This window comes from Mus musculus, chromosome 11 (assembly GCF_000001635.26).
Source record: "Mus musculus strain C57BL/6J chromosome 11, GRCm38.p6 C57BL/6J".
Classification (NCBI taxonomy): domain Eukaryota; kingdom Metazoa; phylum Chordata; class Mammalia; order Rodentia; family Muridae; genus Mus; species Mus musculus.
The window spans coordinates 98,412,484-98,435,487 of NC_000077.6; the positions used below are offsets into that span (position 1 = coordinate 98,412,484).

Below are 23,004 nucleotides of genomic sequence, written 5' to 3' on the forward strand. Positions count from 1 at the left end.
CGAGGAAGTGCGGCGTGAAGTTGTGGAGCTGAGATTGCCCGCCGCTGGGGACCCGGAGCCCAGGAGCGCCCCTTCCCAGGCGGCCCCTTCCGGCGCCGCGCCTGTGCCTGCCCTCGCCGCGCCCCGCGCCCGCAGCCTGGTCCAGCCTGAGCCATGGGGCCGGAGCCGCAGTGATCATCATGGAGCTGGCGGCCTGGTGCCGTTGGGGGTTCCTCCTCGCCCTCCTGTCCCCCGGAGCCGCGGGTACCCAAGGTGGGTCTTGGCTTGGGGAGGGCTCGGGCCGCTACGGCTGCGCCCACGGGCGGCCGGAGCCGCGGGGCCCCGAGAGCTCCACGGCCGGGCGGTCCGGGACGTTGGGACGATTCCGGCTACCGGCGCCGCGGCCCGGAGGAGATCGGAGCAGTTGGGGATGGGACAGTCACTCGGAGAACCACACTGGAGGTCCGGACCGGCCCCTTCTCGCTACACCGGAGCCTCCCGGGCTCCAGGAGACTCCGGGAACTCCTTGGGAAAGTTCTCTGAAACTAGTCGGAAAGTTTTCCTCCGGAGGGTGTGTGAAGCGCTGTGCGTGCGTGCGCCTGCTTCCCCCCTTTCGAGCCCCCCTCACGCTTTCTCAGAGCTCTTCCAGTTGGCAGCCTCCGCCTCCGGACCGGACTGGGCAGGATGCCTTCGGGGTCCCCTCTGCCCCTCCCCTCCCCCTTCCCACCCCCTCTGGCCCTTTGGGTTTAGTAAGTTACTCCAGCTTCCAGTGGGGTCGCCGTGGAGGGGGCGGTGGGGAAAGTAACCCATCCTGTCGAGCAGGGAGGACCGAGTGGCGGCTCCGCAGTTGAGTTGCCTATCGATAGTGTCTGGGATATGGGGGAGCAGGAGGAGGGGCAGGCATTTGTTTGCAACAGTTCTCTCTCATTCTCTCTCTCTCTCTCTCTCTCTCTCTCTCTCTCTCTCTCTCTCTCTCTCTCTCTCTCTCTCTTCTGTGCTGGGGATGGAACACCCCTACCCTCCATCCCAGTCTCGCCCGTGTTAGGCAAGCCCTCTATCACAGTGCTGCACACTCCACAGCCCTGTTTTGAACAAATTTCCTTAGAGCCAGCTTAAGTACTGTGTGCTTTGGGATTCCGGGAAGGCTCGGATCTTGAAGGGTGGTCTTGTGTTTTCCCGGCTTCCATACAATAAACTGGAAAGGGTTCCTGGGCATTTGGGGGCGGGGGGAGGGCACCGAAAAGGAGTAAGGTCAGCTAGGGGTAGACAGAGAGCTGGGTTGTTTTCTTGCCTTTATCTTCGTGTTGGGGGCTGGGAGGGTGACCCAGCAGTGTGTATACTGACCCATATGTCCAGTTCTACCATGAGCGTAAAAGCTGACAGTCACCCCGTGTGGGTCAGCTCTGCCAGGCTCCGTGGGTGGTGGCTTGCATGCATTCCTTCTACAGTACTAAGAACAACTCCACAGTGGAAACATTAGTAGCCTTCTCCTTGTCCCAGGGGGGAAACCTGGGCTGGGGAAATGAAGTATCCTGGAGTAACTGGTGGATCCCAGGCAATGTGACCAGCCACAGGATATGATATATGATTCACATAAATACGAGTCTAGCTGAGCAGTGCGGAGACACTGCTTCCGTAATCAGTGGGCTGTATTGAAGATGCAGAACACAGGTTCTGGAAACAGTAGGTGCTCTCCAGAGGCCAGCGAGCCTGGAGGCTGGTGGAGTATCACCATCTGTGCCCCCTTGCCCCCCTCTCCTGCCCCAGTTCCTGACAGCACACTGCTGTGCTCACTGTGGGATACCCCTGTGTGTCTGAGGTTTTTATGATGGTTGTGTGTTCCTCCCAGTTTCTGTTGCCAAACAGCAGTCTCTCTGCTGACTTGGGGACACAGGATGAACTCTGCCCTCTCTAGGAACTTCCTCAAGGCACTGGGCTCTATCTGTTGTAAACACTGGGAGATGCCCCTTGCCTTCTTCAGGATGGAGTCTCCTTTCAGTTTCTCAGGAGGCCAGCCTTCCTGCTGACTTTCCGTGCAGAAGAGTGAGGTTAGACCCTTCACCTGAGCTGGGTAGGGTCTGCAGTTGACCAGAAGTGGCCCTGTGCTGTAGAGCTGGAATCTGAAGGGTCTGCTCTCCAGACAGGGAGTGGAGGGCTGCTGAGCCTTCATCCCTTCAGATGCACTGCTGGATGCAGAGGGACAAGGCAGAGTTTGCCTTGCCAGGAATGGTTAAAAGGGCAGGGCACCATCAGCTGCCTCTAGCTCCAGGTTCGACCCCAGAACTGGTCTTGGGCAGGTGTGTAGGGGAAAGGAGATCTGGGGAGACCCAGAGGATCAAGCTGTTGCTGGGTTCCTCAGTACTAAAGGTTTTGTGAAATGCAGTAAACACAGGTCTTTAACTTGGCAGGGGTCATTCCTATTTCAATTCTAGTCTGAGTCTCTCCAGGCCCTTCCTACCTTTTGTTATACATACGGGGACTAAATAGATTCCTCTTGCAGAAGACCTGGGGCTCAGTTCCCAGTTCTCACCTGGTGGCTCACAACCATTCATAACTCCAATTCTAGATTGGATGCTTAATTCTGACCTCCACAGGCACCAGGCATGTGTGTTAGTGCAGACACAAGGGCAGGCAAGAGACACACATCAAGTAAAATTAACCCTAACAAGAAAAGAGAGAAATATATTGCATCTCAAAATCAAATGGAAAAGGCTTTCTCTTTTCTCCTGTAATTACCCAGATCCCACTAAGTGCTTGTCTCCCGTTTTAAAAACTTCTTTCTGCTTCTTACATGCCAGATCATTTTCCATAGATGGTTTTGTGCTCTCTCTCTGCACTGTCCCGTGAAGCAGGTGCACAGATGAAACACACACACACACACACACACACACACACACACACACACACACACACACACACTCTACCTCAGAGAGATGAAGAGACTTATCAAGGGGGCATTTAGAGGTGATCAGAGTTTTAGTTGTCAAACAGGAACGGACTAGAAAAGCCTTGGGCCGGCCAGGGAGTCACACAGGAAAGTGTTCCTCTCTTACTCAGTATGGTCTTCCTAGCCCCTATCCCAGGCTGGAGAAGGTGCCTCAAGATAGGGGCCTGAGATGCCTTCCTGGCTGCTGAGTTTGCCTCTAGCACATGCTGGCCTTTCTCTTGGGCCCTCTGCAGTGCCAGGGATGGAGGGCCGGAAGGTGCAGAGATCACTAGGACATACAGGCTCATGGGAATGATGTGGGCAGGTAAAGTGGAAACTAGTGGAGCAAGGGCAGAGGAGGGCTCCGGGAAGGTGTGTTTGCCCTAGAGTGAAAGACTGATTCAGAAAGAGAGTCCCTTTCCTGTCCCCTGTGGAGAGCTCTCCCTCCGTGGCCTCAGGGAGTGACAGTTCTGTGATCTGCTAGGCCACCAGTCAGGCAGAGAGGATGTGCAGGGAACCTCTGTCCTCAGCAGTGGTTAGAGTCATTAAAGCTGCTGTTTAGGTTGCTGCAGGTCTGTTTACAAAGCTTCCCTGTGTTTACAGAGTGTTTCTCTTCCTCCTCTCCTTTAATGCCCAGGGCCCTCCGAGGGGAGTGAGAGTTCTTGCCACCAAATTGAGGTCAGTAAATATTCACCGATGGAGCCAACTAAGTCACAGTCGATGCTGCTGGGCTTAGAGATCAGTCTTATTTAGCTTCTGCCCTGGTGGTCTGAGCATATCCTCCCTGTAGCCCAAGAGTAACTGAGCCAAGGTTCTGGACAAAAGACCCTGAGCCTAGACTCTCGCTCTGACACCAGCGTCCTACAGCAGGTGTGTGCGGCAAGGGAGCCCTGGTGTCATTTGAGTGAGCTCTGGCCTCTGACCTAGTTGGGGAGCTTTGGGGATGTAGGTAGTTTCCTGGCAGAGCTTATGAACACCAAAGGAAATATTGGCTTTCACATGGTGAGCAAGATAGCAGCTGGGGGCCCAGGATGCAGGAGGTCCTGGGTTCTCTCCTTGGTGCTGGAAGTGAAGGCAAGAAAGAGCTCAGCTGGGGCTGAGGACCAGTTGGGAGACAAGAACCCACATGAGAAGCTAGAAGCTGGGCTGAACCTTGATTACCAGTGTTCAGCAGGAGGGACCCAAAGGACCTGGGCCAGCTCTGAACAGAGGGATGGATGGATACTTGTCCCTTTCAGCTTGGAAGCTCTTCACAAGGTGGAGTCACACTCATTCATTCATTCATTCATTCATTCCCTCCGTAGACGTGTGCCCAGCACTCACTGTGTGTGAGCCGCAGCCTTGCTCTGGGATTGTCCTGCTTCTTCCTGCTTTTGTCTCCAAGAGTTGGAAGGTGGGGTTTCTGGAGGGACACCTGTCCTGGAGCCAAAGAGCATCCTGTGTAGAATTAGAGCCTTTTTTCCCACTCTATAAATTCTTGGAACAGGATGATTATGGGGACCATGGTCAAAGCTGGTGGGGAGAGCTTGGTAAAGAGTGGGGAGTGGGAGGGAGGCCGAGACTTGGCAGAGTCCCAAGGCTTTCTTGGCTGTAGTCAGCATGGTGTGTGTGTGTGAGTGTGTGTGTGAGTGTGTGTGAGTGTGTGTGTGTGTGTGTGTGAGTGTGTGTGTGTGTGTGTGTGTGAGTGTGTGTGTGTATGTGTGTGTGTGAGTGTGTATGTGTGTGTGTTGGGGGGGGTGTCAGCTGGCAGCTTCTAGCTCCCCTGGAGGAGGTCTCAGGGTACCAATTTTCCCACCTGTCTACAAACACTTTAAGACTCTTACTCAAACCAACCACAAATCAGATAAACAAACTGGCTAGTGGGGTGTGGCTGCCACTCTTTCTGACCTCCTGCCTAGCCCAGCTACCCTGCCCTTCCTGAGCCTGTGTGTTTATTGGTCTCACTGGAGAATTATTGTGTTTTTATGTTTGTGGGGGGTGTGGCGTTGGTATGTGCCTGTTAGTGTGTGTGTGTGGGTGTATGTGTGTTTGGTGTGTCCATGTATGTTTGTGTGTGTTGTGTATGTGTGTGTTTCATATGTCCATGTATGTCTGTGTGGTGTGTCCATGTATGTATATGTATGTGTATGTATATGTGTTGTGTTCGTGTATATGTGTGTGTGTGGGGTCCATGTATATATGTGTGTGGTGTGTCCATGTATATGTGTGTATGTGTGTTGTGCCCATGTATGTATGTGTGTAGGGGGGTCCATGTATGTGTGTGTGTGGTGTGTCCATGTATATGTGTGTGGTGTGACCATGTATGTGTGTGTGTAGGGGAGTCCATGTATGTGTGTGTGTGTGGTGTGTCCATGTATGTATATGTGTGGTGTAACCATGTATGTGTATATGTGTGGTGTGTCCATGTATGTATGTGTGTGGTGTGACCATGTATGTGTGTCTGTGTGTCCATGTATATGTGTGTGGTGTGACCATGTATGTGTATGTGTGTCCGTGTGTGCGCTGAGGTTTAGTGGAAGGAACAGGGATCTGTGGCAAACCTGGATTCACATCGAGACTCTGTCACTCTGAAGCTGTAGTTCTGGTCTGGCTTGTGTTGCTGGAATTGGTCATTGCTGTTTTTTTTTTTGTTTGTTTTTGATTTTTTACTTTTTTTTTTTTCCAAGACAGGGTTTCTCTGTGTAGCTCTGCCTGTCCTGGAACTCACTCTGTAGACCAGGCTGTCCTCAAACTCAGAGATCCGCCTGCCTCTGCCTCCCAAGTGCTGGGATTAAAACTCAGGGCTTTATGCGTGCTCTGCAAGCAATTTACTGCTGAACTTGGGCTATGACCTTGGAAGAATCAATTTCCTTCTTTGTAAAATAGAGGCAGTAGCCCCCATCTCTGAAGTATACAGTAGGTACTCAGGTCGTTACCATGGTGTATGCTGTTGTTTTCCTTTGCTTGGCTGCCACAGCTGGTGTCCCTTCCCCTTGGAGATGGGGCAGCAGAGAGCTGCAGTGGGTAAACTGTCACAGAGGGTGGGCCTCTACTCCAGCTCTGCCACCCATCCCTGTCCCCAGCTAGGCTGGACCTGGGATCTGGCTCTGGAGACAGCTGTGCATGGAAGCAGCTGAAGCTTCCGTGTTGGGGGAGGTCCTGGCAGCAGGGCGTTATTTTGGGCTTGGCTGCCACCCCTAGCTCCCGTTTCTCCTGGGAATCTTGGGGGGGGGGGGAGGCTGGAGGGTGGGGAGGCGTGAGCCAGATGACAGAGGGTGGGGTGCAAGTGGGTGCGGGATGGGGTGGGTAGGCCTGGCTGTCTCCCCTCCATCCAAGAGAGGAGCCTTTGAGTTCTATTTCTGTTCCTTCCCACTCTCCCTCCTTGCTTCCTTCCCTATCTTCCTGGGGAAGAGGCTGTCTACTAGAAGGCCATCAGCTTGATGCTCCTGAAGGCAGCCTTTGCCCTGCAAGCCCTCTTCAAATCCAGAGGCAAGATGATAACTGGGATTTGGCTTTGGGCTCCTTGTCGCCGGGACAACAGGACTCCTAAAGTCCGATCCCAGAGCTGACCACTGTACTGTCTCTTGAATCTGCACCCAGTCACTGGGAAGGCAAAGCGGTAACCAATAGGAAGTCTCTCTCTCAGCAGCTCGGGCACCTGTGTAGACAACCTCCACCCGCCTTCTCCCCCAACCCCCCAACCTCCTGGGCAAGACGCACAAGGTGATTCATCTTCTCACCGGAGCAGAAAAACAAGTTCAACTGGGCACTTTAATCTCTCCCCTGCTGGCAGGCTTGGTGCCAGCTGCTACCTAGAGCCCCCTAGCTGAGGGGCAGCTTCTCCTATGTGAGGACTTAGTGGGAGGAATGGTACCCCAGCCTGAGGGTCAGGCAGGCTCGGAACGGCAGTGCACCTTGGGGACCCCCTTTGGCTGATAGTTGGCACCGGGCAGGTACACAGAGTAGTGTGCCCTTGTGGCAGGAGTCTTGTGGCATACCTTCTGCCAGCTGCTTCTGGAGTTTTGCCCCAGGAGGAGGGTGAGAGAGCCAGTGTAGGAACCTGCAGAGTGTCTCGCCCTGTTTAGGATCTGCAGCCAGGCCTCCTAGCTGATATCCTAGGCTTTTCTTCTCCGTGTGGATGCTTTTCCAAAGAGCTCTCCCATGATGACCAGGCCCCTGCCTGCCCTCCTATCCCAGCAATGACTCCAGTCAATCCTGTTTGCCCCTGTTTTGGGGGGCACTCTGGGGACAGTTGTCTTGATCAGGGAAGTTGACATGTGGGTGTGTTGCGATGGCAGGAGGAGAATGCCCTGAGCCTGTGTGCGTGGGAGACAGATGGGGGTATCCAGAGGGGCCTGATTCATCATCGCCTCTCTTTGGGGATTTTTCACCCTCAGTTCTGGGACAAAGGGAGGCTTTCTTTGCAGCATGCTAAAACCCAGTATGGGTGGTAAGCCCTAAAGGGCTGACACATTAGGGTCCCTCTGGCTGCCCAAGGTGACCCTGCTACAGGGGGCCTCTCTCCAGCTTGCCAACTCTTTCCCAAACAGAAGAGCATTCTACTCTAGGCCCTGTGGATGCAGAGGTGTGGGAGGAAAGGCTGTCAGCCATGCTTTCTCCCTGTCTGAGGTGACAGGACTCCAGGGAGTGAGTGTGGAGGAGGTGACTAGATTGGAGAGGGTCGTGGCCAGTGTCCTGACCCACTTCCTCCCTTCCATCAGTGTGTACCGGTACCGACATGAAGTTGCGACTCCCTGCCAGTCCTGAGACCCACCTGGACATGCTTCGCCACCTCTACCAGGGCTGTCAGGTGGTGCAGGGCAATTTGGAGCTTACCTACCTGCCCGCCAATGCCAGCCTCTCATTCCTGCAGGTGAGACCTGGTCCTGCCGAGCCTCCTGAGTCGAGGTGTGTGAGGAAGGGGCAACTACATTCCTGTATTCGCTCTCTTGTGGTTCCTCAATCAGGAGTGCCTTTCTGATAGCTACTTAAAAACCAGTTGACTCCCTCTGCAGTGACTGGCCGTGGTCCAGCTGTCCCCAACACTATTCCTTTAGGGCTCTTAAGTTCCAGGTCCAGCCTTTTGGATGTGATCTAGACCCTTAGCTTCTCCAGGCCTCAGTTTCTCTCTATATTGGACTAGCAGACATCCTGGCCTACCGTTGTGGATCATATCCACAGGCCCTGGAGTGAAGCTGCAAGGAATGGATGTGGGTCTGTTAAATCACAGATACCATCTTGTACAAGCCCTCGATACTGAGATGTGCAGAGAGGTGGGGCACCGCTTATCAGTCCTGATCTAACAGACAAGAATCTGTTGAGGCCAGTGAGGAGTAGCCTAGGGCTCCATCTTGGATCTAAGGGGTCAAGACTGCTCAGTGTCCAGTGGGACCATGCAGGACACAGCCCCAACCCTGTTACCCTCAGGCTTTGTGAGGCACAGGCGCTTCGCCAGCCCAGCCGCGCCTCACTGCCCGTCCCCTGCCCTTCCCACCAGGACATCCAGGAAGTCCAGGGATACATGCTCATCGCTCACAACCGAGTGAAACACGTCCCACTGCAGAGGTTGCGCATCGTGAGAGGGACTCAGCTCTTTGAGGACAAGTATGCCCTGGCTGTGCTAGACAACCGAGACCCTTTGGACAACGTCACCACCGCCGCCCCAGGCAGAACCCCAGAAGGGCTGCGGGAGCTGCAGCTTCGAAGTCTCACAGGTGCCTTTCCTGTCATTGCAAGGGTTTCCTGGTTCTTGGTTGCCGACTAAGCTGTTCTGGCTGTGGAGAGGCTCCGTGAGGATTAAAAGTATGGTTCTCTCAAGCTCCATGCAGGCAGGCTGAGCCTCCCTCTCTTTTCACCCCAGTGACAATAAGGAAAAGAAGGTTACGCAGTGGCTCGGTGTCAGAGTGCTTGGTTAGCATGGACAAGGCCCTGGGGCTTGATCCCTTCCTCTTCAGGAAGATGCAGCTTTCATTAGTAGAGGTCAGGATATTTTGTTCTCTCCATTTTGGCCATGTCAGAGTATGTGGTGAATAACCTGTGGAATTGTATGTGACAGCCCCGAGCTGACAGTGTCCCAACTAGGGTACCCGGTGCTTTGCGTACTGGACCCCACTCCGGTCACGCTACAGACGTGGAAGCCCTGCTGCTAAGCCTTCCAGTGTTTCTTTTTTGTTACGTTTATTTTGGTTTTTCTGGTTTTGTGGTTTTTGAGACAGTGATCTCACTACCTAGCCCAGGTAGACCTTGATTCCAAAGCAGTCCTCCTGCCTCAGCTCTCTAGTTCTGGAATCCCCGGCATGCCACCACCAGCTTTCTCCAGTGTTAGCCTCACTCCACAGAGGAGCAATCCGAGGCAGGCAGGGTCACGCAGCCAGTCGGTGGTGAAGTGGGATTTCAGACTTCAGAGACATTTTTGTTGTTTTTGTGCTGGGGATTGATCTTAGATCTGGGGCAGGATGGGTGCTTGTTCTGCCACTGAGCCTCTCTGTTTGCCTCCGCACAGTGAGCACAGGGTGAGGCGAAAGGCCAGTGGGGAGCTCCCAGCCACGTGAACACCGCCCACCGCCCCCACTGCCCCATCCCCTCTTCCTAGTCCCTTGTTAATCTCCTGTGTGGCTGGCACTCACAGGGAAGTCAGGAGCCCCCAAGAGTGGTCAGGAAGGGGCTGACTATCTGTCTTCCCCACAGAGATCTTGAAGGGAGGAGTTTTGATCCGTGGGAACCCTCAGCTCTGCTACCAGGACATGGTTTTGTGGAAGGATGTCCTCCGTAAGAATAACCAGCTGGCTCCTGTCGACATGGACACCAATCGTTCCCGGGCCTGTAAGCCATGTCCATGGGACAGCCCACCTGACCCAGACAGCCACCCATCCCACCTTCCCTGTCCTTGTTCATCTCCCTGCCCGTAGGCAGGGCCTCCACCTCCTGAGGCCTCTTTACTTTTTGGGTCCCCCCCTTCCTGTGCAACTGTCCTTGGGCTCTGCGACATATTCCTCCCACCCGCCATTCGCTCCTCCCTGCGTCCCTCTCAGCCTCCCTTTTTCTTCCTGCTTCCTTCCTTTGCTTCCTTTCTCCTCTGGACTTCCCTCCCTCACTGCCTCTACCCGCTTTTCCTGCCTCCCCCACCCTTACCGTCTCCCTTTGCTTCTGTCCACAGGTCCACCTTGTGCCCCAACCTGCAAAGACAATCACTGTTGGGGTGAGAGTCCTGAAGACTGTCAGATCTGTGAGTCAGAGGGAGCCCTGGTGTCTGGAGGTGGGGTTGGGGCAGTTGGATGGCTGGGTGTAGCCGAGTGACTTACTTGGGAGATGTCTCCCAGAAGGCAGTGGAGCTGAGGGTCTGGTGTCCGGGCCCTACCCAGCCCTCATCCTGCCCTTTCCCCAACAGTGACTGGCACCATCTGTACTAGTGGCTGTGCCCGGTGCAAGGGCCGGCTGCCCACTGACTGTTGCCATGAGCAGTGTGCTGCAGGCTGCACGGGTCCCAAGCATTCTGACTGCCTGGTATGTGTCTCGCTCCTGTGCCCCCTGGGTCAACCCTCTAGAACGCAAGGGGTGGGCATCTCTCCTGGCCATTGGCGCACAGGTGGAAACATCACAGTGACCACCAGCGGCCTGTCTCTGCCAGGCCTGCCTCCACTTCAATCATAGTGGTATCTGTGAGCTGCACTGCCCGGCCCTCATCACCTACAACACAGACACCTTCGAGTCCATGCTCAACCCTGAGGGTCGCTACACCTTTGGTGCCAGCTGTGTGACCACCTGCCCCTGTGAGTACTGGGGAGAAAAAAACCATCCTTTTAATGCCTGGGCCGGGGAAGGTGGCTTGTATAAGAGGGAGCATGCTGTGAGTATCGTGTGCCCCTTGGAGGGCTGGTCATGACTCTCAAGTCTGGGTGCCTTATTCTTTTCCTTTTCTCTTTCTAAATATGGAACGTTTCACGAATTTGCGCAGGGGCCATGCCGATCTCTGTGTTGTTCCCATTTGAGTATGTGTGCAGCTGAAGCGAGCGCCTTTAATAGTTTTTAAAAAACTATTTTATTTATATTTATTTTATGTGCATGCGTGTTTTGCCTGTGTGTATGTCTGCGCACCATGTGCATGCATTGCCTGCAGAGGTCAGAAGAGAGGGAATGAGATCCTTTGGAACTGGAGTTACAGGTGGCTGTGAGCTACCACATGGGGCCTAAGAACTGAACCTGGGTCCTCTGCAAGAGCCATCTCTCTGGCTCTTGCCATTTTCTTGTTTTGTTTTGTTTTGTTTTGGACAGGCAGGGTCTTTCCTGTAGTCCTGGCTGTTCTAGAACTTGCTGTATAGCAGGCTGGCCTCAAATTCATGGAGAGCCTCCTGTCTCTGCCTCGCCCATCTCTCCCGACCCCCTTTTAAAGTCAGTATCTCACGTAGCTTAACCTGGCTTGCCTTGAACTTAACATATAGCCAGAGATGACACTTAGCTTCTGATCCTCCTGCCTTGCTCCTGCCAAGGGCTGAGGGTACAGGTGTGCGCCGCCACTCCCAGGTTTTTGCCTCATTCTGTTTAACAGCTGCATAACAGGTGGCAGAGAAAGAGCCCAGACTTGGGAACTGCATTTGAAACCTGTCCCCTACCGTTTAATAGTCTTACTGCCTTCTTCTTGCTGGGCCTCAGTTTCTTCATCTGTGAAATAGGGGCACTGTTAGTCCCATCCTGATAACTGCGAAGCATCTGAATGAGTTCATGTTGGTGAATCTTTGAGAACAATGCCTAGCCTGCACTAAATACTCTTGAATGTGTCTTGGTCCTCCGTCTGCATGGAGTAGGGCTTTGTGTGGCAGTAACCCTGAGCCCTGTGGACACTTAGGGACTGGACTTGGACCTGGGGACCCTCTTTTCCTTCCTTTTATGGGTGGTGGGGTGTGGCCTTTAGGGTCTAGTTATGCTTCTCTGTGGTCAGGGTGAGAGGACAAGGTGTGTGTGGGGGGGGGGGCGGGGAGGCCGATTGTTTGGTTTAAGTCCTGGTTCCTGGGTGGCACAAACCAGTCACCCTGACACTTGGAAGGTAGAGGTGGTGGGCTTAGGGGTCCTAAGTCATCCTCAGCTGCATAGCGAGGACTCCTTAAAAAAAATCCCAGTTCTGTTACTTTAGTAGCACAGCATTGGGGGTGACTTGTATAGCTCTGTACCCTAGTTTCCCTTTCTGCTAAATGCAAATAACAGTGTTGTCCCCATAGGAGTGTAGTGACGAGCAAATGATTGCCCTGAGTTCGGGTGCGCACAGAGGGCCTTCCAGGAGTGGTGGGAGATGTCCTTAGAGCTGGGCATCGTAGCCTTGATCGAGGATGACTGGGTAGAGGCTAGGGCACATGGATGTACATTCCCAAATCTGTACAGACAACTACCTCTCCACGGAAGTGGGATCCTGCACTCTGGTCTGTCCCCCGAACAACCAAGAGGTCACAGCTGAGGACGGAACACAGCGGTGTGAGAAATGCAGCAAGCCCTGTGCTGGAGGTACCCACCCCATTCCAAGACCAGCTGCGGCCCCGACCGCCACTCCAGTCCAGTCCGCCCAACTCTTGCTTAGACTTCTTTTCTGCTGTCGCCTCCCCTGCCCCTCTCCGGAGCAGTCTCCCCAGTCTCTCTTGTCAACATAGGGAGGAGGCTTGTCACTTCATGATGGGACAGCGGACAGGTCTCTGGTGTGCATGTGATCCTGAGGTGGCCCCTTTTCACCTCCCTCTCCTTCAGTATGCTATGGTCTGGGCATGGAGCACCTCCGAGGGGCGAGGGCCATCACCAGTGACAATATCCAGGAGTTTGCTGGCTGCAAGAAGATCTTTGGGAGCCTGGCATTTTTGCCGGAGAGCTTTGATGGGTAAGGGTACACAGTGGCCTGAGGTGGTGTCATGGAGGACCCAGAGTTTGTGGCTAAGAATACACAGGAGGCAGGTGGGAGTCCACAGGGAGCCAGGGCATGGAGTTGGAGGTATACATATCATTTAATCCACAGGCGGGGACGTAATGTGGTGATCAAACCATCCGGAGGGGGCATTGTTAAAGTTGTGTGTGTTCTTCCAGGCCTTCTGTATATTGGTGGACACAGAGTGACAGCTTTGACTGGGGAGGTGGTTCATGGAAACTGCCATGCATCCCTTGCTTTGGGGAACCTCTTTTTTTAAAAAAAAATTTATATTCATTGGTGTTTAATCTTCACGTGTGTCTGTGTGAGGGCGTCAGAAGCCCCGGGACTGGAGTTACAGATAGTTTGAGCGGCCATGTGGGTGCTGGGGATTGAAGCTGGGCCTTGTGGAAGAGATGTCAATGCTCTTACCTGCTGAGCCATCTCTTCAGACCTCAAAGCTGACTCGTTCTTACAATAGCTGTCGAGTGGGAGCCAGCAAAGACAGGCAACAGGGCACAGACTTGGGTTTAAAACCTACCTCTGTCTGTCTGTCTGTCTGTCTGTGCCTATCTGACTGTTATTCTTTCTCTTTCTGTATTTGTGTCTGTCTCTGTCCCTCTCTGTTTATTTGACTGTTATTCTCTCTCTCTGTATCTGTGTCTGTGTGTCTGTCTATCTGTGTGTGTGCCTTTGTTCAAAGGACAGTCTCAGGTATGACTCCTCAGGAGCTGTCCATCTTGTTTTTCAAAATAGGGTCCCTCTCTGGCCTGGAGCTCACTAAAACAGGCTACAATGACAACCAGGGGACCCCAGGAACTGTTTTGTCTTTACCTCTCCAGTGCTGGGGTTACAAGCTCAGTATCACATACGGGGTGCTGCTGCTTCCTTCTCCTCTTCCTCCTTTTCTTCCTCCTCCTCTTCCTCCTTCTCTCCTTCCTCTTCTTCCTCTTCCTCCTCCTCTTCCTCCCCTTTCTCCTCCTCCTCCTTATGACAAGGTTTCTCTGTGTAGCCCTAGCTGTCCTGGAACTCACTCTGTAGACCAAGCTGGTCTCAAACTCAGAGATCTGCCTGTCTCTGTAGGTGCTGGAATTACAGTCCTATGTTCGGCTAACATGAGCTCTTTTATATGGTTCTGGGTATTGACTCAGGTCCTCATGTTTGTATGGCAGAGCTCTATGGCTTAGCCTCATTGCCGTCTCCTCTCTTCTCTGTGCCTCAGTGCCTCATGTGTGCAGTGAGGACCATCATGGCTCTATGCTCAAGGCGGTTTATGTGGGCACGCTTAGAACAGCGCTGGATGGATGCCGAGACACCCCTCGCCCCGTGTTTGTATTTTAGCATATGCAGAGATCAGTGTTCTGTGTATCACTGATGGATATTGGGCCATTTTCAAATGTCTTTTCCTACAAACAGTTCAGCTTGTTTCTGCCTCTGGCAGCTGAAGCCAGTGTCTCTGCAGGATATACCGCAAATCAGACTTCTAGACCAAAGGACACAAATATTGCCCTGCCAGACTTTGACCCTGGGCTTTGTGCCTCAGGATGAGAACGGCTTGATAGGCTCTATCTGAAGGCATTTGTGAGGGTGCAGAGTGCTTTGCCAAGGCCTTCCGGGGCTCCTGCCCTACTGACCACTCCTTCTGGTCCCTCTAGGAACCCCTCCTCCGGCGTTGCCCCACTGAAGCCAGAGCATCTCCAAGTGTTCGAAACCCTGGAGGAGATCACAGGTAGGCTGTACGCTCTGGCCTCCTTCGCAGGAACTAGGAGTTCTGGACCTTTCTACATACCAAGCCCCCTCCTCTGCCTGCAGGTTACCTATACATTTCAGCATGGCCAGAGAGCTTCCAAGACCTCAGTGTCTTCCAGAACCTTCGGGTCATTCGGGGACGGATTCTCCATGAGTAAGTGGTGGGGAGGGGAAGGCTAGGAGGTCTGGCTACATGCCCTGAGGCCCTTGGTGGCTAGAGTAGGTGCCTTCTTGTGACTGGAAGCCCCCATTTCCACAGTGGTGCTTACTCATTGACGTTGCAAGGCCTGGGGATTCACTCACTGGGGCTACGCTCACTGCGGGAGCTGGGCAGTGGATTGGCTCTCATTCACCGCAACACCCATCTCTGCTTTGTAAACACTGTACCTTGGGACCAGCTCTTCCGGAACCCGCACCAGGCCCTACTCCACAGTGGGAACCGGCCAGAAGAGGCATGTGGTAAGACAGGAAGCCCAGCACTGAGGGCTGGCACAGAGGAGTCTCAGTAGCCTCTGGCGGCAGCCTCCTATAACCTGTGCATCATGTCTTAGAGCCCCGTTGTTGTTTAGAGACAGGCTCTCACTATGTAGCCCTGGCTGTCCTGGAACTCACTCTGTAGACCAGGCTGGCCTCAAACTCACAGAGATCTACCTGCCTCTAACTCCCAAGTGCTGGGATTAAAGGCGTGAACCATCATGCCCGGCTACAGCCTGGTTCTTCACTTGCCTATGGATGGCTTAGCCTTGAGCATGGCTTCCAGCTGTGTCCTGCCGTGCTGCCAGGCATCCACATCCCTCCCCTGTTTCTTGAACTTGCATGTTCTAGCACCAACCCTTAACCCTTCAGCCTGGAGCCATGCTTACAGCTTTTTCCCTTAGACCTGAGCCTAGCCAAACACTTCCTTCTCCTTGCTGCAGGTCTTGAGGGCTTGGTCTGTAACTCACTGTGTGCCCGTGGGCACTGCTGGGGGCCAGGGCCCACCCAGTGTGTCAACTGCAGTCAGTTCCTCCGGGGCCAGGAGTGTGTGGAGGAGTGCCGAGTATGGAAGGGGTACGAATTGCAGAGGAGTGGGTGGCTTGAGGGGTACTCGGGGTACTCTGCCCCACCCCAACCCCTTACTACACCCACCTCTCTCACAGGCTCCCCAGGGAGTATGTGAGGGGCAAGCACTGTCTGCCATGCCACCCCGAGTGTCAGCCTCAAAACAGCTCGGAGACCTGCTATGGATCGGTGAGGTGCTGGTGTGCTCGGGGCTGGGGGAGGGACGAGCTGAGGGTCCATCCAGTTGCTACAGGGTGAAATATTCCCAGAGAAGGCTTCACTGGAGAGCAGAAGCAGGGAAGATCAGGGAGGCTGGGACTGGGGACTAGGAACTGCTCACATTATGCTGTGGACCCTGGGCTACCCCTTCTTGCTATTGACACCGGAGCCCTTTCAGGCTAGGACAAGGTTCCAAGAAGGCCTGTGTCTTTGGCAGTGGCTACGCTAATGACCAAATGCAGGCCCTGTTTCCAGCCTCAGTTTTCACTTCTATAAGGTGAATGTTGTAATAGTTCCTCCCTGGTTGGGGTGTGGTGAGAACAGAATTAAATAGGATTTGGCACAGTGCCCAAGCATGGAATAAAACCTTTGTACATAATAGTTGTCACTTGTCACACCTTAGGGAACGCACGTCCCTCTCTGGGCGCCTTCACTTCCTTGTTGAGAGCAGGGATGTTTACTCCAGGATCAGGGAGGCAGTGCATCTGATTTGGGGACATGGGGCCCCATCCTTCTGCTATAACGATGACATCCCTAAACCCTCACAAACCCTTCCTCTCTGTCCAGGAGGCTGACCAGTGTGAGGCTTGTGCCCACTACAAGGACTCATCTTCCTGTGTGGCTCGCTGCCCCAGTGGTGTGAAGCCAGACCTCTCCTACATGCCTATCTGGAAGTACCCGGATGAGGAGGGCATATGTCAGCCATGCCCCATCAACTGCACCCACTCGTGAGTGGAGGGAGTGGAGTCTTTTCTGTAGAAAGGAGGGCCTTCATGGGGGGAGCCTTTTTTGAGCTCTTGTTGTGAAAGGGGCAGAAGTCTACGTTCACTTATATTGAGGTGTAATTTTTTTAAAAAGATTTATTAATTTTATGTATGTGAGTACACAGTTGCTCTCGCCAGACACACCAGAAGAGGGTATCGGATTCCATTACAGATGGTCGTGAGCCACCATGTGGTTGCTGGGAATTGAACTCAGGACCTCTAGAAGAACAGTCAATGCTCTTAACTACTGAGCCATCTCTTCAGCCGGAGGTGTAATTTTTATCTCTTTTCTAATTACAAAAAAATAACACCTTAGGGTCTGGAGAGGTGGTTGTGTAGTTAAGAGGACTCGCTGCTTTCAGAAGGCTGGAACTTGGTTCCTAACACACACTACAGGAGACCCTTGATTGCCTGATAACTAGCTTGAGGAGATCTGATGTCTTTTTCTGGCCTCTGCAAGTGTACACAACACACACACACACACACACACTCACACACATTCATGTAAATAAAGTTAAAAATAACACATTAACACATAGCTCAGTAAGTAGAGGCACTTGCTCATAAGCCTAGTGATTTCACCTAAGTTCCCAGGACCCACATGATGGAAGGAGAGAACCAACTCCCAGAGCTTGTCCTCTGACCTCCACATGCCTGTTGTGGCACATGCATGCCTTCCAAGTTCCAAGCACAAACACACACATACATACACACACAAATAAATAATGTAACCGAACTAAATCTGTACAGTAGTGCATTAGAAATTTTAAACTACACATAAGATATAAAATAATACTGTTGGCGGTTCTACTGTGAGTACTTTGAGTTGTTTCCCCAAGTCCCTAGTGCTGGAGACTTTGTGGATGTCAGAAGACAATCTGAAAGAGTCAGCTCTTCCCTTCCACCCTATGGGTTCCAGGGATTGAATGCAGTTGTCAGGTGTGGTGGCAAGTACCCTTACCTGCTGAGTCATCTTGCCAACTACCAACGTGTGGCCGTTTCTTTCTTTTAGGTGTGTGTGTGTGTGTGTGTGTGTGTGTGTGTGTGTGTGTGTGTGTGTGTGTGTGTATGTGTGTGTGTGTGTGTATGGAGTTTCTACTGCTGTGATAAACACCACAATAAACAGTAACTTGGCGGGGGAGGGTTTATTTAACTTATATCTCCACATCATAGTCCCATCCAGGGAAGTTGAGGCAGGAACTCAAGATAGAAATCTGGAGGCAGGAATTGATGCAGAGGATGCGACCGGACTCTGCTTACTGGCTTGCACGGCATGGCTTGCTCAGCCTACCTTCTTGCAGTACACTGGACCACTAGCTCAGTAGTGGCACTGCCCACCAGGACCTGTGCCTTCCCATAGCAACCATCAATCAAGAAAATGTGCACAGGCTTATACCGGCTTGCACAGGCCAGAATGGTGGAAACATTGTCTCAATTAAGGTTCCCTCTTCCCAAATGGCAGTAGCTTCCATCAAGCTGACTTAAAAGTGCGGATTGTTTTGCCTGCATGAAGATCTGTCTGGTGCCTTGTGTAGGCCAGAAGAGGCAGTCGGACCCCCTGGACCTCGAGTTATGGAGGGGTGTGAGCTGACATGTGGGTGCTGGATTATCAAACCTGGGCCCTCTGGAATAGCAGTCAGTGCTCTCACCTCCTAGCCATCTCTCCAGTCCTCTCCTCTCCCCATCCCTCCCCTCCTCCTCCCTCTCCCTCTGTCCTCTCCTGTCCAGACAGGGTTTCTCTGTGTGCCCTGGCTGTCCTGGAACTAGCTTGAACTCAGAAATCTACTTACCTCTGCCTCCGAGCGCTGGGACTAAAGGTGTGGGCCATCACCACCCAGCTTGCCCTCATTTCCTGATATAATCCAACACTTTCCTTCATATTCTGTGCTCTGCCTTTCACCCACTCTCTGTATCTTTTCCTACAAATGTTTCTCCATCTACCCTCTACAGATGTCCCCCTTCATAGCACATCACTCAGTACAGGCCCTATTTGAGGGATATCGTCGCTCTTGCTTGCCTATTTATTTATTTCATCCTGACTACAGTTTTTCCTTCCTCCCTTCCCTCCTCCCAGTCCCCCCAACCCCCAGTCCATTCCTCTTCCCCTTCTCCTCAGAGAAGGGCAGGCCTCCCATGGATATTGATCAGCCATGGCATATCAAGTTACAGTAAGACTAGGCACCTCCTCTTCTAGTAAGGCCTGATTTTTGTTGTTGTTGTTCAGCTCCACACACAAAGGGGCATCTGTGTGCATGCCTTCTTGTGACCTGGTGTTGGCATGGTAGTACCAACTGTTGGGGCAGAACTGTTGACATTTTATTGCTTGGTTGGTGGAGATCGGTGCCAGGACCTTGTAGACCTTTTCCCACTAAGCTATGGCCCAGCCACCCTGTGTGTTTAATAGGTCTTCCCAAATTCTCCTCACATGTACCATATACCCTAGGCCTCTTTCATGGAGGGACTAGCTGATCTTCCCACCGTCATAGTGCCCTGCTTCCTGCCCAGCGCAGGAAGTCCCAACAGTGCAGGGGAGGTGGATTCCCAGACTGAAGAGGGACTCTTCTTGTGGACAAGTACAGAGCAATTTGGAGACCTGGAGCCCGGTTCTGCTTGTCACATGGGAACAATCCTGCCACACCTGCCCCAGGAGGCTGTTCCCAGGTTTGATGATGGCACTCTCTCTCTCTCTTCTGCAGATGTGTGGACCTGGACGAACGAGGCTGCCCAGCAGAGCAGAGAGCCAGGTGGGCCTGAGCCCCAGAGGTACCCCCTTACTTCCCGACTCCTTCATTGGCCTCCGTGGTCAGTAATGAAGAGAGATTACCCAGAATGCACATTGTCTCTCTCCTTAGCCCATTCTTTCTTTACTGATTTTTTGTTTCAACAAGTGGATACAGATCTGCTCAGGATGCTTTGGAGTAAGGAATGCTGGGAAATGTAGTTCCCTAGGGATGCAGGCCAGGTCCAAGCTTCTAGAACTGCAGAGTGCAGTGGCAGCTTGTGAAACCTCAGATTATCCGAGCTGGGCACCTAGAAGCTTCCAGGATGGGGTGGGGGCGGGCAGGGGGGACGGTGTTGTGTTTTCTTTGCACTCCGGTGGAGAGTCAGGCAAGTCTAGGGTGGCTAAGAGCTCTCTGGTGTGTGCTGTGAACCACACCAGTGCAGAAAGGGTGTGAACTGAGGCCGTGAGGTCTAGATCTGGAAGGCAGGGTAGGGTTCTTGACCCCTGGGCCCCAGGACTCTGGTTTGCCAGAGGAGAGCTTTAGAAGGGAGAAAAGCAGTCTAGGGTGTGCTCTAAGAAGCTGCTGCTTGCCTGTGAGGCAAACACTGGACGCTGGCTGTAACAACAGGCCTTGTGCAGAGCAAGATGGGGATTAAGGAAGCAAGGGTGACAAGAATGTGTTCTGCCTCGACATGGTGGCAGACACCTTGTGACCCCAGCACTTAGGAGACTGAGGCACATGGCTTGTAAGTTCAGAGCCAGTCTGGGCTATATCGTGAGGTAGCCTCAAGACTAAGTATACCAACAAATAATGGTCTGGTGACTATCAGGGACCCTGTGTGCCCCAAGATAAGCAGAATCATAGACGATTATATCATGGAGAAACACGGGTCCTGAGAACTTAGGTGCAACTGCTGCAAGGCAGGGGAAACCATGGCTCCTTGAAGAATGCTTTGGCTAGTACCTGAGAGTTTTGGGGTACATATAACTGGACCCCATTTCATATGAGGCAGAAGCCCCTGGGGTGGGCTGCACAGTGCAGATTAACAAGGTGGGTTATCTCCTGTGAAGTTTTTGAGCCAAGGGACATTCCTGTCCTTTCATGGGTTCTCTTCAAGCTTCCTCCTCAAACTAGTCCCCAGTCTCTGATTCTGGCTCTTGTTTCCAGCCCAGTGACATTCATCATTGCAACTGTGGTGGGCGTCCTGTTGTTCCTGATCATAGTGGTGGTCATTGGAATCCTAATCAAACGAAGGCGACAGAAGATCCGGAAGTATACCATGCGTAGGCTGCTGCAGGAGACCGAGGTGAGGCGTGCCGAGGGCCTCCTAGCACCCCCTTGGCTTTGCAGCTAGCTGGGCATTCACCCTACCACCCTCTCGCTCCAGCTGGTGGAGCCGCTGACGCCCAGTGGAGCTGTGCCCAACCAGGCTCAGATGCGGATCCTAAAGGAGACAGAGCTAAGGAAGCTGAAGGTGCTTGGGTCAGGAGCCTTCGGCACTGTCTACAAGGTCAGGAGAGGACCAGTTCTGGCATGGGTGGATCTGGGGGAGGGGCATGGTCAAGAGACTGGAGTGGGCCAAGCTGGAGGCTGGGGACGGCTACTCCTCAGTGTCTTAATGGGGGCCTGACTCTAGTCCCTTTCTTTTCGCTCAGGGCATCTGGATCCCAGATGGGGAGAACGTGAAAATCCCCGTGGCCATCAAGGTGTTGAGGGAAAACACATCTCCTAAAGCTAACAAAGAAATCCTAGATGTAAGCCCCCCCCCCCCCCGCTAGGGAAGCCCTCCCCCCTTACCCTCCCCCTTGGGAATGTGAGGAGCCCTCCCCCCTTACCCTCCCCCTTGGGAATGTGAGGAGCCCTCCCCCCTTACCCTCCCCCTTGGGAATGTGAGGAGCCCCCCTTTAACCTCCTCCTTGGGATTGTGAAGATCACCCCCCGTTTTTGTTTTTTTTACCCTCTCCCTTGAGAATGTGAGGAGCTCCTAGGTGCAGATCTGGGCTGCTTTTTCCTCATTGGGGTTTGACTCTTCATCTTCCTAGTCTGGAGGCCCTGGCTGTAGCCAGTGAGGGAGGGTGAGGGTCTCTGGGAGAGTAGAGTGGATGGAAGTTGATGGTTTCCTGTATCCCTCTGTTCCCTTGTCTGCAGGAAGCGTACGTCATGGCTGGTGTGGGTTCTCCATATGTGTCCCGCCTCCTGGGCATCTGCCTGACATCCACAGTGCAGCTGGTGACACAGCTTATGCCCTATGGCTGCCTTCTGGACCATGTCCGAGAACACCGAGGTCGCTTAGGCTCCCAGGACCTGCTCAACTGGTGTGTTCAGATTGCCAAGGTATGTGCTTTGGGGGTTGCTGGCTCTGCAGATCTTTTGGGTGCAAATCCCTGCCTTCATTCGGGGCCAGGATGAGGTGGGAGTACCCCTAAGGTGTGATGTAGACTCACGTGCCACACGGATGCCCTTTGTCCAGGGGATGAGCTACCTGGAGGAAGTTCGGCTTGTTCACAGGGACCTAGCTGCCCGAAACGTGCTAGTCAAGAGTCCCAACCACGTCAAGATTACCGACTTCGGGCTGGCACGGCTGCTGGACATTGATGAGACTGAATACCATGCAGATGGGGGCAAGGTTGGAGGAGGGAGAGGAGGAGGGAGAGGTGGGGCGGGCTGGATTGGTATCTGACCTTTCTTTGGGATAACGTGGAAAAGGGTCACCTCCCTACCACACCCAGTCAGGACTTCTTACTCTGCATCCCCAGGTGCCCATCAAGTGGATGGCATTGGAATCTATTCTCAGACGCCGGTTCACCCATCAGAGTGATGTGTGGAGCTATGGTGTGTGGAGGCTGTAGATGCGTTGCTGGGCAGGGTGGGATGCAGGCAGAAGAATGAGGGTGGGGATAGGAGGAAGGGGAGGAAGGTTGTCTATGTCTACCCAGTGCAGTCTTATGGCCACCTGGGGAGTGAGGAGACTGGGTAGACCCCACCTCTTGGCACAGCCCCTCCCTTTGCACACCCAGACTTCCTCTGTCCCCCGACTCCTGACGCCTGTCTGTCCTAGGTGTGACTGTGTGGGAGCTGATGACCTTTGGGGCCAAACCTTACGATGGGATCCCAGCTCGGGAGATCCCTGATTTGCTGGAGAAGGGAGAACGCCTACCTCAGCCTCCAATCTGCACCATCGACGTCTACATGATCATGGTCAAATGTGCGTGGCAGGGCTGAGCCTCAGGCAGGCAGAGAGGAAGGGTGGTAGACCTGTGTGCGGGCGCTTACAGGCTGGGGGATAAATGGGAGGTGTCCTGGAGGGAGCCTCAAAGGTGCCTTACCTATTCACAGTGGAAGTCCTGCCAGAGGACATCTGTGGAGAGGAGAGAGGCCAGTCTAAAAGGGGACCCTAGAAACGCTCCAGGGTTCTGCCTCAAGATCCCAGAGTCCAGTTGTGCTCTGCCACGGGAGGGCTTTCAGCTTAGCCAGGGTTGTCTAGGCCAGGCTGGTCCTGGGACAAGGATGCTGAACTTTTTTCCGCCTTAGGTTGGATGATTGACTCCGAATGTCGCCCGAGATTCCGGGAGTTGGTATCAGAATTCTCCCGTATGGCAAGGGACCCCCAGCGCTTTGTGGTCATCCAGGTACTGGGCTTTCCCACACCATACCTGCTCTGACAGCATCCTCCCTCCTGCAGGGATAGCCCCTGCCTCTAGCCAAAGCTCGGTGAACCCTTCCAGGGAACTAAACACCAGGCTG

General features: G+C 53.4%; 1 protein-coding gene across 1 annotated transcript in view; it reads left to right on the forward strand.

Annotated features, from left to right (window-relative positions):
• Erbb2 (erb-b2 receptor tyrosine kinase 2) overlaps positions 1 to 23,004 on the forward strand; it is a 25,233-nt gene continuing 2,229 nt past the window's right edge. The window contains exons 1-24 of the mRNA NM_001003817.1: positions 1 to 252; positions 7,606 to 7,757; positions 8,382 to 8,598; positions 9,572 to 9,706; positions 10,041 to 10,109; positions 10,272 to 10,387; positions 10,512 to 10,653; positions 12,257 to 12,376; positions 12,614 to 12,740; positions 14,420 to 14,493; positions 14,577 to 14,667; positions 14,773 to 14,972; positions 15,431 to 15,563; positions 15,653 to 15,743; positions 16,341 to 16,501; positions 19,234 to 19,281; positions 20,428 to 20,566; positions 20,648 to 20,770; positions 20,916 to 21,014; positions 21,409 to 21,594; positions 21,731 to 21,886; positions 22,017 to 22,092; positions 22,319 to 22,465; positions 22,792 to 22,889. Coding sequence (NP_001003817.1) covers positions 180 to 252; positions 7,606 to 7,757; positions 8,382 to 8,598; positions 9,572 to 9,706; positions 10,041 to 10,109; positions 10,272 to 10,387; positions 10,512 to 10,653; positions 12,257 to 12,376; positions 12,614 to 12,740; positions 14,420 to 14,493; positions 14,577 to 14,667; positions 14,773 to 14,972; positions 15,431 to 15,563; positions 15,653 to 15,743; positions 16,341 to 16,501; positions 19,234 to 19,281; positions 20,428 to 20,566; positions 20,648 to 20,770; positions 20,916 to 21,014; positions 21,409 to 21,594; positions 21,731 to 21,886; positions 22,017 to 22,092; positions 22,319 to 22,465; positions 22,792 to 22,889 — 2,973 coding nt within the window. The 5' untranslated portion in view covers positions 1 to 179. The remainder of the gene's footprint in view (positions 253 to 7,605; positions 7,758 to 8,381; positions 8,599 to 9,571; positions 9,707 to 10,040; positions 10,110 to 10,271; positions 10,388 to 10,511; positions 10,654 to 12,256; positions 12,377 to 12,613; positions 12,741 to 14,419; positions 14,494 to 14,576; positions 14,668 to 14,772; positions 14,973 to 15,430; positions 15,564 to 15,652; positions 15,744 to 16,340; positions 16,502 to 19,233; positions 19,282 to 20,427; positions 20,567 to 20,647; positions 20,771 to 20,915; positions 21,015 to 21,408; positions 21,595 to 21,730; positions 21,887 to 22,016; positions 22,093 to 22,318; positions 22,466 to 22,791; positions 22,890 to 23,004) is intronic.